At 39.1% G+C, this 14,699-nt stretch overlaps 1 protein-coding gene across 2 annotated transcripts in view; it reads right to left on the minus strand.

The window, feature by feature from the left end:
• The window catches only part of AATF (apoptosis antagonizing transcription factor), a 99,409-nt gene that overhangs the window by 21,461 nt on the left and 63,249 nt on the right, over window positions 1-14,699 (minus strand). The window contains exons 9-12 of one of the 2 annotated variants that reach the window (XM_080827368.1): window positions 12,065-12,132; window positions 10,121-10,201; window positions 1,662-1,733; window positions 1,376-1,416 (exon numbers count right to left, since the gene is read on the minus strand). In XM_080827368.1, coding sequence (XP_080683494.1) covers window positions 1,376-1,416; window positions 1,662-1,733; window positions 10,121-10,201; window positions 12,065-12,132 — 262 coding nt within the window. The remainder of the gene's footprint in view (window positions 1-1,375; window positions 1,417-1,661; window positions 1,734-10,120; window positions 10,202-12,064; window positions 12,133-14,699) is intronic. The other variant, XM_080827367.1, reaches the window with a different exon arrangement.

Below are 14,699 nucleotides of genomic sequence, written 5' to 3' on the forward strand. Positions count from 1 at the left end.
ACATGCTCTTTTGCACTCAAAGTACTGAACAAAAGCAAACAAAAAAGAAGTAATCATATGTTCACCTCAACTTGCACATCTACTATTTTTTAGGCCAGGACAGAAAATCTGATGAAGTTTAGTAGCAGATGAAATACTCTCAAATAAAAAGGGTAAGTGAACTTTGAAATATAAAGCTGGCAAAATCCTTACATGCTTATCCTACGACCAGTAATTTCACCTGGTAAAGATTCATGTTTACAAATGTCTACCATAGCATTATTTACAATAATTAAAAATCATTTAAAAGTCCAACAAGTAGTGAATGACTAAACAAGCAATATAAAAATATTATAAAATCATTTAAAATTTTTGAGTTGTTACTGACATTAAAATGCTTACACTATACAAATATTTAAAGAAAAAATTCCCATGGAAGGTAATTTTAATTATATTCTAAAGAAAAACAAGAACATTCTCAAAGGAAACTCATAAAGACTGAAAGGAGGCATGCCTGGCTGGCTCAGTCTGTGGAGCATGTGACCCCTAACCTCAGGGTCATGAGTTTGAATCCCACGTTGCATGCAGAGTACATTAAAATAAATAAATAAATAAATAAATAAAATGTCTAGGAAAATTGGGGGGGGGGGAAGGACTGAAAGTAAACAGTCAGAGATACCTCAAGTGGCTCTCTCCTGCACGTGTGTATATTTAACACACATACACTTCTGAGCTCCCTACACTGACAGTGCCTAGGAACAGTGAAACGCCATGGCAATGAATACCCTTAGCACACATATCTTGGCTTCTAAATACCACAATACACAAAAAGGAATCAGGGCTCCAAAGACTGACTCCAGGGCTGGAACAGGGAAAGTATATAAGACAAGCCTAGAATACCCTGTTGTGCCAGAAAGTAAGAACACACTCAAGGAATGGAGACATCCCAAAAGGACACAAGCCAGCTTGAAAGGGCTTCCATTAACATGGAACAATTTCAAATAAAAAATAATGACAGTAATAGGTTAGAATTCACTGAGTAAAGTAGGAAAGCACAAGTTCATACTGATATAAACGAATGGCAAATAAATGAAAGAGAATGAAATGGCTAAATAAGTAATACAGAAATATTACAATGTAGTAGAATGCTAGCTAATACAGAAGGAGTGAGTCTTTGAAAAATGGCTATTAATTGTAATATTACAAGGATATATTTTTCTATACATTTCTGTCTTGTTTCAGTTTATAAAATGAGTATGTCCTCAACAGCAGCCTGAACAAACACAACATAACACACATCTCTAGAGCACTCTCTATAGAGACATTTTAAAAAGGAGAGCATATGCACAAAACCCCCCAGCCACAGAAAGCATGCACATGCACTGTCCTGACCTACCTTTCCGTACTAGAGAAAGGCTTAGATGCCTTGGCAGGTGGCTAAAGTTAAAAACGAAAAAGCAAAATGAACAAAAACCACCAGAGGCAGCAATGATATTCACAGAAATTTTGGTTTGGTTCTACAGTAATTATGGGGTGAAGAAATGTGACAAGGACCCTTACTATGATGCCAATGACAAATGGTTAACTGATAAGAAGAAATGGAGAGGGCGACAGGCTGTAGAACAGGTCAATATCAGGCTGTCATGGAGCCATTTGAGACACATAATTAATCTATTACTCACCTGGCATCATCATTCATTGTAGTATGGTCAATAGGTGCCATGAAGCTCAGTAGCTTGCTGAGGACATGAAACCTAAATAAAGCAGGAAACAAACAGGCAGTGACATTAGTAACTATTAACCCAGAAAATGAAACACATTCCATGAGTTAATAAAGTCCAGAACTGATCACAGGAACGCGTGACTCCAGAGTGGAATGGAGAACAATTCATAAGTACACACTAATCACAAATGTATTTCCCTCTTTTTCCTTAATATTACAGGAGAAAAGTCTCATAACAGCACATTGTAAATGACAGTAGTTCAACACAGATCCATTTATACCATAGTCTCAAAAAAGAATAGACACACTTGTGCCCTTGAGCAACATACTAACCCTTAAACTTTATTCCAGATAGAAGAGAAGGAGGACTTGAGTACTCCATTTTCTTTCTAAGTACATCTTAATCATTTTTCTATGTCATTACTAGTAAGTAGTAAGCACAGTAGTGGTGCAACACCCAAATACAATGCCTCACATCACCATCACTCATTAGCACTGGTTCCCTGAGTCAGAAAAGGCTTCTAGAATTCCACATCATCTCTATTCACTAGATCCAGTCTCTCATTTCACCCATCTTTAAATGAAGGAGTACATCTGAGATATAACAAGTTTGATCCTTAGCTCTTCAAGTCATGGTGTTATGGAAATTTAAATTATATCACTTCCATTTCCCACCAACAGAAAAAAAAGGGTATTTTGCACAAAGTGCCTTGAGATCCTCTGATGAAAGGAGCTGAACAACTATATGACCTTATACGGACCAAATTCTACCAAAGAGAATCCACAGGAGGTAGCCCTTCTGTTCTTTGTAACAGAAGAGGCTGCATGACAATATGCATATTATAAAATTCTAACTAAAAACACTCTATCGGGGGAGTGCGTGGCTGGCTCAGTTAATAGATCGTGTGACTCTTGATCTCTAGGTTGTAAGTTTCAGCCCCATGCTGAGGGTAGAGATTACTTAAAAAATAAATAAAATCTTTTTAAAAACCCACAAAATTCTACTTGGGCAGAACACTATCCACAAACAAACATATGGTATTTTCACGTACATAATATTAGCTTTACAGTATTACAAACATTTTTACACATATCGAGTAATTTGATTCTCTATGGTACCACCCACAGCTAAGCCTCCCAAATTTCATCCTTTTTTTAACAAATGAATTTTACAATAATAGTGATGATATTTTCCCCATTACAAGAGTAATAGAAAAGGTATAAATTCATTATAGAAAATATAGAAAGAAACCAACAAAGCACACACACAAAATGCATAGTTCCTCCACCTGAAGAGAGCTGTTAACATTTTGCTTAGTTACGTCTGTTTTCATAGTAATCCTGTTATTTACACACACACACACACACACACAAAATTTTGTATTCTCTTTTTTTCACTTAGCAGCATTGTAAGTAATGTCCCATAACAGTATCTGGATAGCTGTATACAATCCCAGGAGTGGAAATAGTATAATACATTTTTGAACATTTATATTGCTTCCCATTCACGTTTTGTAAGATGCAAAAACAAAATCTCTGTGCAAACATGTTTTTTTAAAATGTCTGCTACCTCCTAATTATAGAAAGTAATATACAATTCTTATAAAAAAAGATTTAAATACAAAAATGTACAGAAAACTGACAAGCCTCCTCCAGTCCTATCCCCAGAAATAATCAGTTAACTAAAACTGTTAAGTGTGGCTGTAGCATTTTCCATATATAAGACAAATATAAACTTAACACATTTTTCACATAAAAGGGAGATTGAATATACTTGATATTCTACATTATACACTTTTCCCCGCTGAACCATATCACAGTCTATTCTTTTTCATAGTTGCAGAATATTCCACTGTGTCAATATATTATAATTTAATTTCCTATTAATGGGCATTTATATAGACCGTTCCCCCCCCCCCTTTTTTGAAGAATTTTTTCTTTGCTTATTTGACAGAGAGAGAGATCACAAGTAGGCAAAGAGGCAGGCAGAGAGAGAGGAAGAAACAGGCTCCCTGCTGAGCAGAAAGCCTGATGTGGGGCTCAATCCCAGGACCCTGAGATCATGACCCGAGCTGAAGGCAGAGGCTTAACCCACTGAGCCACCCAGGCACCCAGAGCTTAGACTGCTCCCCTTTAAAATCAGTACCAAACAGTGTTAAGGTGAAGATTCTTATACATAAATTATTGCATATTTGTTTACATATATCTTCAGGATAAATTTTGAAATGTGAAATTGCTGGTGAATCCAAAGATACACATATTGAAAACTGAAAGACTGAACCAAAATACCCTCTCAAAGGTTATGTTAATATATGAGAATATAAATAGTCACATAACCTTTTAATTTAAGTGTAAAGCATAAGTATTATTAATAAATGCATTTTAATATCTTGAGGCTTCACCAAACTTTGGTGCCCATCTGAAAAAAGGAACACTATTCTTGGCTGTATCCAAAGAGAGGTTTAATCCACTCTCTGGACAAAGACTATGAGCTCTACTCCATAGCTGCACTGTCCGATTCAGTAGTCACCGGCCACGTGCTGTTACGTAGGCCCTTGAAACCATGGTTAGTCTGACTGCTGCGGATGGGCCAAGTTAAGCGCACCAGATTTTGAAGATTCAAGATTTAAAAAAGAACGTAAAATATACCATTAATAATTTTAAAATAATAAATTGTTGAAAAACTGGGTAATATTATTTGACATACTGGGTTAAACGAAGTATTTTTTAAAGATTTTACTTATTTATTTGAGCAAGAGAGAGAAAGAGAGATTATGAGCAGAGGGAAGGGCAGAGTTCTGGAGAAGCAGGCTTCTCACTGAGCAGGGAGGCCGATGAGAGCCGGATCCCAGGACTCTGGGATCATGACCTGAGCCAAATGCAGATGCTTAACCGACTGGGCCACCCAGGCGTCCCTAGGTGAAATATATTATTAAGTCCACCTTGATTCCTTTTACTTTGTGGCCACTAGAACATTTAACATTACATATGTAATGCATGTTTTTACTGGATGGTGCTGCTCTGTGGAATACCTTTACATTTTAATACAATATATTCAATAACTATTAACAGCATGACAAAAGACAGACTTTAAGAAGTAATCACATTAAAGACAATTTAGTAATGTGTACTTAATGCAATAGATTTCATCTAATCTCAGTGCTGCTGAGGATGGATGCATGTTTTAGTATTAAAACACCTTTTAACAACCATGCTAAGAAAAGATAAATGGCATTTTGCTGAAGAACAGACAAACACAGTAAGACATCCTGTTACTAAAAGCCTAAATTTAATTCACTTACATTATGAATTCTGATTAAATCATGGTCAAATCTACTTAAATATAATGCTAAGTAAAAATAATCAACAATTATTTCTCCAAACCCAAATATTCCTTTTCTAAAAATAAATTATTTTCTAGCATCCAACTAACAAGCTACCATGCCCAGTCTGACCAGGCTGATGCCATTAACCTGTTATCATTCAAATGATTGTTCGTCTGTGCTATGACATTTCTGGAAATTTTCTCTTTCCAACTCTATGGCAAACAAAGAGCAGAACCTGCTCACTAGTGGAACCCAGTATCGGTGATGACAGCTGGCATATCTATCAGCTCTTCCTGAGGTCTCATTTAAGGATGTTATTTATAATAGTTTCATCTAGCCTGGCCACTTGTTTAATCCTTCGGGGCAGAACGCTAATGTATCCAATATGTCATTCTGGTGCCTGCAGAGGCCAGTAAGTCCTGCCCAGAGAGAAACGAACAGGCCACAGGTCAGAAGCAATCAGACCACTTAGCTCAAATCCAAATTTGCGACTTCCCAGCTCTGTACAGGCTGCGTGAGCTGCTTCCCTTCTCAAAACACTTTACAGGAATCAGCGCACCTCATCTGATACCACCCCTCTGAGATGGGACTTTTAGGAATATACACGTTTCACAGGTAAGGAAACTGAAGCACAGAAGTGAACTAACTTGCCCAAGGTCCCCGGGGCGGAGGGGGGTAAGTAGCAGAGTCAGGTTTCAAACCTGGACAAGGAAGCTCCAGAGTGTGGTTTTTGTTCTCTCTGCATGTAAACTGCTTAGCAGTGCCTAACACTGAGAGTTTTATAAATGTGATCACTATTGCTATTAATAAAGACCATCTTCTCATTCTGACCACATTCCTCACATTCATGGTCACAGGAAAGCCAGGTGAATATGGATGACAAAACTGCAAAACAATGCAAAACATATGCCCTTCTTTTAAAACTTTTTTTTTTTAGGGGTGCCTTGGTGGCTCAGTCGTTAAGCGTCTGCCTTTGGCTCAGGTCATGATCCCAGGGTCCTGGGATCGAGCCCTGCATCGGGCTCCCTGTTCTGCAGGAAGCCTGCTTCTCCTTCTCCTACTTCCCCTGCTTGTGTTCCCTCTCTTGCTGTGTCTCCCTGTCAAATAAATTAATAAAATCTAAAAAATAAAATAAAACTTTTTAAAAAGTAGCCTCCAAACCCAGTGTGGAGCCCCAAACTTGTTTTTGGTGGGGTGGCGCGGGAGGGTGGGGAGGGGGAGAATCCCAGCTCATCTCCACGCCCAGTGCAGAGCTGACATGGGGCTTGATCTCACGACACTGAGATCATGACTGGAGCCAAAATCAAGAGTCGAACACTCAACCGACTGAGCCACCCAGGCACCGCAGTCCCAAACTTTTTAACTCAACAACTAATTTGTAGTAATTTTAGACTTGTAGAACAACCGCATAAATAACAGAGTTCATGAATACCCTCGCCCAGCTTCTTCTAGAGTTAACAATTTACATAAACACAGTGTAAGTCAAAATCAGGAAGTGAACCTTGGTACCATACTACTATCCAAATTACACAGCTCTCAAATTTCACCCATTTTTACCCTAGTGTCCTTTTTCTTTTCCAGGAGCCAATCTAGGACCCCAAATTGTACCTACTTGCGATGTCTCCTTAGTCTCCTTCACTCTATGACAGTTCTTCAGTCTTCCTTTGTTTTTCCATGACTCACTACAGTGTACAGAATAAAGTCCAAATTCTTAGCATGGCCATGACCTAGCACTCACCTAATCACACAGCCTTATCTCCTGCCATTCCCCGCTATGCACTTTAAGTGTTTGCCAAAACAAATTAAATTACACTCTAAAGTCTATGTTTTTAAAACCATTATTCTCTGTGGCCTTTCACTGGGCTGACTCTTCTAGTCTGCTTAGTGTGAAATGTGGATGGCGTCTCAGACACAGGCTTCCTGAGCAGCCTGCACTCCCCCAAGGGCACTCAGGTGACCTGGCCACCAGGAGAACCTCCACCACAGGGCCTCCCACACAGCATCACTGTCTGCTTAGTGCCTGCTGCCCTCTCCTTTTTTTTGTATTTTTAAAGAGAAAGAGAGTACGCACAGGTGAGCAGGGAGGAGGTTGCAGAGGGAGAGGGAGGGAGAATCTTAAGCACAATCCATACCCAGTGTGGAGACCAATGTGGGGGTCCAATCTCACAACCCTGAGATCATGACCTGAGCCAAAACTAAGAGTCAGACACTTAACCAACTGAGCCACCCAAGCACCCCACTGCCACCCTCTCCTGAGGACACACTCCTGAAGGGCAAAATGGGTCTTACATGGCACCCAGTACAGTTCATTGAACTTCAGAAGGAATCTTATTTGTACTAAAAAAAAAAAAAAGATTTATTTATTTGAGAGAGAGAGAGAGAGAGAACAAGCAGGGAGGAGGGGCAGAGGGGGGAAATTCCAAGCAGAGTCCCCCCTGACCAGGGAGCCCAACTCAGGGCCCAATCCTGCAACCCACGGGATCATGACCCTGGTGGAAATCAAGAGTAGGAAGCTCAATCGACTAACCCACCCAGGTGCCCCTCCTTTTTGAATTTTAATTAACCATGCCTTACATTTTAATGTTCAGCTCCATTTAAAGAGAATGTCTGTCTCTCACTTGCCTGTTGCCAGAATAAGACTTTAAATGTCTTTGGATTTATAGGCATGTGTGACTCTAAATCACTTATCAAAATGCTACAAAACCAGGTGTATATACTCGCAGTGACCAAACCTCTAATGAACGGTTTAGTGAGGTTAGTTTAATAAACACCTGGGTGGCTCAGTCGGTTGAGCATCTGCCTTCAGCTCAGATCATGATCCCAGGGTCCTGGGATCAAGTCCCACGTCAGGACTCCCTGCTCAGGGGGGAGCCTGTTTCTCTCTCCCTCTCCTGCTCCCCCTACTTGTTCCCCCTCTAGCTCTCTCTCTCCCTGTCAAATAAATAAATAATAAAATCTTTTAGAAAATAAATTAATGTAAGAAAAAAACTTGCTATTAAAACAAAATCCTGTTTTTTTTTCTTTCAACTTAATAAATAATAACCATGGTAAGTATGTTTTGATTTGGGAAAGAACAGACTCATGTTCTCCTAAGTAACTTGCCATGCTAGAAAAGTACTCCCTTTTCCAACACTCACCCAGTTCTTACACTGCATTATGTTTAAGGGTATAGCCATTTCTCCATACCTGGTGAGCATGTTAAGTTTAATGACATAATCATCCAAAAACATCTTCTGGCTGACTAATAAAAGCTGGAATTATCTTAAAGAAGAAGGGAGCACAATTCTTGCCCTCAAGGGGCACACACACAGAGGTACCTGCCCCAATATAAAATTCCTAACAATAATGTAGAAAAGGGATTTTTGTCCTCTCTCAATTCTTCTGAAGATGGTATATTTGCAACAGCAATACCAACAGGTAAACAAGAAAAACCAAGAAAATTAACACTTTCGAATGTTTACTATGTACCAGACATTTACACATCATTTTAACTCTCAAACCAAATCTATGAAGTAGGGATTATTATACTACTTAGTAAATGAGAAAAGTGAGCCACAGAGATAAAAGAACAACCAAAATCATATAGCCAGAGCCAGAATTTGAACCCAAGCCTCCCAGGATTCCAGGCTTCTCCCTCTAAAGAACATTTACCATCTCATAAAGCTACAATTTTGAAAGCACAGCACTAGGAAAAAATCTGTTCTCAACATTAAAGAGTAAGTTTTGGCCCTGGAGCCTATGCTCTTAACCATCCCACTAAAAACAAACCTGGAGAAGTGTGAAGACATGGAAATTCCAAATATGAAAAAAGTTAAACAAATTGTAACAATTTAGCCTGAGATTTAAGAAAGTGACTTTGAATAAAAAGATGGTGAAAAGCTGCTTTCCACTTCTGCAAAGTTAGAGAGAAATACCTATTTCCTGGTGAGTTTGTTAAAAACAAAAACAGATCAGTTAAAGTAGTTATAAAATCTGCTTCTCTGAAGTTACTTAAATATGAGACAGATCCACATCTGTCTAAAGAGAATTCAATGACAGGCAGTCTCTAATAAGGATGCAGAATTCGCTATCTGCCTAAACTGTCGTAACACAATGAGTTGAAGATTTTTTTTTTCCATGTGCACCTCAATTATAAGTAGTTTCTTTGACAAGGAGGCTTTGTGCAAATGATACTACACAACAGACATAAAATAAAATATTACCTATCTGTATACCACACATACACAACATATACAGGACTGAGGGTTTTCTTATAGTCAGAATCTGTTTTCTCATAAAAATTCTATTTCACTTGGGCTGAGCCTGGCTGGCTCAGTCAGTAGAGTGTGTGACTATTGATCTGAGGGTTTAAGTTTAAGCCCCATGTTGGGTGAAGAGATTGCTTAAAAATAAAATCTTTAAAAAAATGTATTTCTCATTTCATTTAAGCACACTGTTAACATTCTCTGGAATCCTTCATTTATATCTTCTTAGCATAGTGTATACATGTATGGCTTCATGAAAATGGACCAATATAATCCTATTCTAAACAAGCATCCAAAGTAAAACTGCTATACTGTTCTGTAGAAATCACTTTTTAAAACTAAGACAATTTCAGGATGCCCGGGTGGCTCAGTCAGTTGGGCCTGTGACTCTTGATTTCAGCTCAGGTCATGGGCTCAGGGTGGTAAGATCGAGCCCCATGCCGGGCTCTAGGCTGGGTGTTGAGTTTGCTTAGGATTCTCTCTCTCTCCCTCTCCCCTCCCCACTCCTGCTTTCTCTAGCTCTAGAAAAAAAAATCCAAAAAACAAAACAAAACAAAACAAAAAACTAAGACAATTTCAACTACCTTCTTTGCTTCTTATTTTTCTTTCAGGAAAATGCAGGTGTTATTTAACCCATCCCCTTACAACAGCAAAACAAAAAGGAACTGAAACTACAGCATTTCCATTTTAGAGTAAGAAAAACGGAGTCCCCAAAAAGCCACAGACACTGTTTTTGTTATTTTCCCTGATCCTTAAAAACAGAATCATCAGAAGACATATAGAACTGACAAAACAGCCAAAATGTAAGAGCTGTAACATGTTAAAATCTTTTCTAAAAAGTAACTCACCGGAGTTTCCTTCCTTTGCTGGCTTTCCTATCTACTTTCTTGTGGATTTTGCTTCGTAACTTCTGGATCGCAAGCCACTGCCTGGGAAATTCACAAGCAATGTTATGCATCATCACTAACAGAAATAGTTATACTTATTGACAAACTGGAATTTTTCTCACTAACAACCCTGCGGAAAGAAATCATCAACCAACATCAAGTTCCTCAAGATAGTCTGGGGCCAAAGAGACTAATCAATTGAAGAGGATTTGTGCAATGAGAAAAAAACAAATGGCAGCTGGGAAATTCTACAGCGAATTTGGTTAACAATGCTCCTTAGTATCTAGAGTTCCTGTGACAGGCACTAAATCTTGCAGTCCACAGGAAAAGCCAGCAAACTGAGTAGAGAGCTGTTTGCTTTCAATGTTTTAGCTGTGCAGGATGTTCTATTACTAACACTGTAACTGCTGTTCAGTTTGAATACAGGAATTCTTCAATTTTCCCTTTGTTAATACCCAAGTGCTTTTTCTGGCACTTTCCAATGTTTGCTAATTTTTTGTAATTACCCACCACTGACATTAGTTTTGCAGCCATTTTGTGTATTTAATTTTCATTTCATCTGTAGTATTTAAGAATATGCTGCTGTGGAAAAAAAAAAAAAAAAGAATATGCTGCTGTGAGTAAGGGTTCTTTCCCCCCAATACAGTCTCAATACGATTGTCGCACCTACAAAAAAAGTTGCCAATAATTCTTTACTACCAAATACTGAGTCAGTCTTCAAATTTCCTGGATCATCTCACTTTTACAGTTAGTTTGTTTGAATCAGGATCCAAACAAGAGCCACATACTTTGCAGTCATTTCAGATGAAAAGGAATTAATTTTTCAAATAAAGGATACTGGCCAAGAAAAATCTTCATAAATTCCTCATATGAACAAATGTGAAAAAAAAAAGAGAAACAGCAGCAGCTAGTCATCTTACCTGATTTATACAACGAAAACTCAACATCAGAAAAAAATAATCTAGGGAAATCCAATTACTGTAATCTTAATATAATCTTAATTACCATAATCTATTTTATTGTAAAGTCAGATAAATGTACAATATAATCACCACGCAATTTGCTGTATCACATTAAATTTATAGTGAACAGCTCTCTATAGCATTCCAGAGATACACAAAATATCAACAATATCCTATCCTTAAACCCAAATAATGTTTTACTCAAATAAAATTATTTCATCAACACAAATTTTTCATTGCGTTCTCAAAATGCTGCTTTGCCCAGAATCCCATTCTGGCACTTGCAGCTTTTGTTTCCTTTCATGCTTTTGCAAATTATGGCTCATGGCTATTTAAATGTACACTATTCATTAGGTAGCACTCTAAATGCCCTTTTTATTTTCCAACCACAGGATGAAGCATACACACGAGCCTTCCTTCACTACTTTACATTCTACCCTGACATCTGGGTAATGCTGCCACGTTCCGTTTCTAATTGTGCCGAGGCTTTTACTGAAGGGGTGGAGGTCTAAATTAGGGCAGACTCGAACAAAGCAGATTCAACTCTGAGCAAGGAACCTGTTGTGCACAGTGCCACATTCTGACAGCTGAGAGCACACATTTGGGTCGCTGCTTTTTATCCAGCGGTCAGAGACCGATACAGATACAATCAAAGCCCAAATCAGGGAGCAAAGACCATAAGAAGGACTTTGAAAAACAAACCCTAAAACAAAGACATAGGTGTTTTATAATCTCTTATTCAACTGTACTTAAGGCAAGGTAGAGGATTTCCATCACCTTGTCTTTCCAGCTCTTATCGTCTTGCTTAACTTTTTTTTTTAATGTTGCTTAACATTTACAATTACAGAGCCAATCACTGCCTCTGAGGCAGAATTAAGGAGACTCAAAGGGAGAAACTATTATATAGGCTGCTTGCACAAACAGAAAGCCATATCTAAATTACCTTCCCATGGCCACTTGATCGTTGGGATCCAAGGAGCTGGTTTTCCGTTCTATGAGTTCTCGAAGGAGCTAGGGGAAAAAGGAAAGCAACGGATTTATTTATCATCTCCCAGCACCAAGTGACTTTAAAAGGGCACTGTAGGAATTCTGAATGGCACCGTGACAGCTCTAAAACTACAATCAATAAGGGACAACCCAGTGGCAAGAGCATGACTGAATTCCCATTAACCCTTTCATATTTATATATCTTTAAAAAGGTGGCTACAGCAATAGCTGAGAACAGAAGTCCATTTGGAAGACTTATTGTCCTGCAGTTCATTTCAAATGGATCAATGAGTGTGCAACATCCCCCTCATTGTTTTTATGATTAGTTTTGTCCACCTCATCGATACCAATGGAGAATCTTTAAAAGGTCAGGTGGGAAAGGCTGTATGGCAAAAAGGAAAATGCATCAGCTTCCCACCAATAGGATAATGGTACGTGGTTAACTTCTGACCTATAACCTCCAATAGTACGGAAGGTCTTCCTCAAGCAAAAGCCTTTATTACATATAATTAAAAGTGCGAACTTCATTCTCTTGCTTTCCATGGCTGGTATTCCCCCAAGCTTACTATGAAGAGATTTAACCACATATGACACCAACACATTCAAAGCCATTACGATTTTAAAAGGGATCCTGACAGAAGTCATATGTGTGGACTGCAAATACAACAGAGAGAACCAGTCTCTCGTCCCATTCAACAAACTCCATGGGCCCCCCCTAAATGACTCTCCTGCTCTCCTCTTAGTTCTGGGCAGTCCACTGCACACAACCAGAGTGTAAACCTGTACCTTTCACACAGACTTAAGAATTTGCATTGGGTCTTAAAGTCCTAGGTGAAGAGAAGTAATGTCGAGAAGTTAGATATTAGGGGCGCCTGGCTGCCTCAATTGGTAGAGTATGTGACTCTTGATCTCAGGGTCGTGGGTTTGAGCTCCACGACGGGTGTGGGGCCTGCTTAAGAATAAAGAAAGGTTAAACATTAAAGGAGGAGAGTTTTAAATTATGATAATAAAACTGGATACATCTCTCCCATACAAATGCTGTGTGCAGAGAAATAGCAACAGAGATTAAAAGATTCTGTTAAAATTAAAAGAGATTAAAAAGTCTTCTGAGAGAATTATAAGGGGTCACACTAAAATAATCCTGCTCATCATCTGTCAATTATACAGGCTGGACTTTAAAATTTGTTTCTTCACCCAAAAAAAAAAAAAAAAAAAAGTAATGATTCTGTAGGTGAGGCATGGTAGCAATACAGATATTTCAGCACTTTAAACAGCTGATGTCTGTGGGAGGATAGAGGAGGAGGAATAAATTCCTATGAAAGTAGTTCACTCTCTGATTTTCATTTGTTTATGTAAGTAGGCACTGGAAGAAGTAAAACAAATTCATAGAAATGTTCATTTCCATAGAAGATGAATCTTTATTGGAAAAGGATATTTCAATCGCAATTAAAAACCCTCCTGTGATGTTTCTTCATTTGCTTATTTTGGACATTATTACTACAGCAATTACATTTAAAAATGCGGGGACCAGAGGCCACTGGTTTATTATCACTAGAAAACAGCAAGCTATTTCTCTACACTGTTTATCTGATTGATTCCCAACATCTTTCTGGCAGCCAATCTATCAGTTTATCTCTCCTACTTCATCACAGTCACTTCTGGCAGCTAAATACAAGATCCAAATCCAGTGTTACACAGACATACGACACAGTAAACCCGTGTAGCACTGCTACTCTGTAAACAGCTGCCCTGAAGGCTGAGCCAAAATGGGCTCCTGGTTCCTAGTCAATGTTCTGTCAGAAGCATGGCTGGGGTGGGGGTGAGGGTGGTGGGAAGGGGGAGAGGTTGATAGGGAAAACAGAAGAAAGAGAAGTAAAAGAAGGGAAAGAAAATATGAAAAGGGACGGGAAATAATGAAGCTGCTACATCTCATTGCCCTTACCTGTTCCAGCCACAGAAGAGATTGGAACAACGGTTCCTGGTTTTCCTAATCAGCTCTGATCCCTTGAGACTGGGGCTGTCAGGACCATGGGGAGTAAGTGCTCATGGAAGGCTGCCCTAGCACAACAGGGGTGATCCTCGGCAAGAAAGCCCCATATGCCCTTCCCAAAGACTGGAGACTGAAGCCGCACGACTATGGTGGGTCTGTTACGTTTGCAGTGGTCCCTCCATTCAAACACTGAGTTGGCGCAGCATTTTCTCTCTGTACTTTCCATATTCTGGGCTGCATTTTCACTACCCAAGTGCCCTACACAGCTACCCTAAGTCATTTGTGACAAGGAAGGTGGTTTTACTGGTCAATCTGGCCAAGTCTACTTTATTCAGTCCAGTGAGGCAGAAGATTCTGTTGCATGCAAGGTAGGAATAAGAAAGTAGCCAAAAGGGGCGGCACCTGGGTGGCTTAGTGGGTTAAAGCCTCTGCCTTCAGCTCAGGTCATGATCCCAGGGTCCTATGACGGAGCCCTGCATGGGTCTGCATCGGTCATCAGTCTCTCTGCTCAGCAGGGAGCCTGCTTCCCTTCCTCTCTCTCTGCCTGCTTCTCTGCCTACTTGTGATCTCTGTCAAATAAATAAATAAAATCTTAAAAAAA

This window comes from Martes martes, assembly GCF_963455335.1.
Source record: "Martes martes genome assembly, chromosome: 16".
NCBI lineage: Eukaryota > Metazoa > Chordata > Mammalia > Carnivora > Mustelidae > Martes > Martes martes.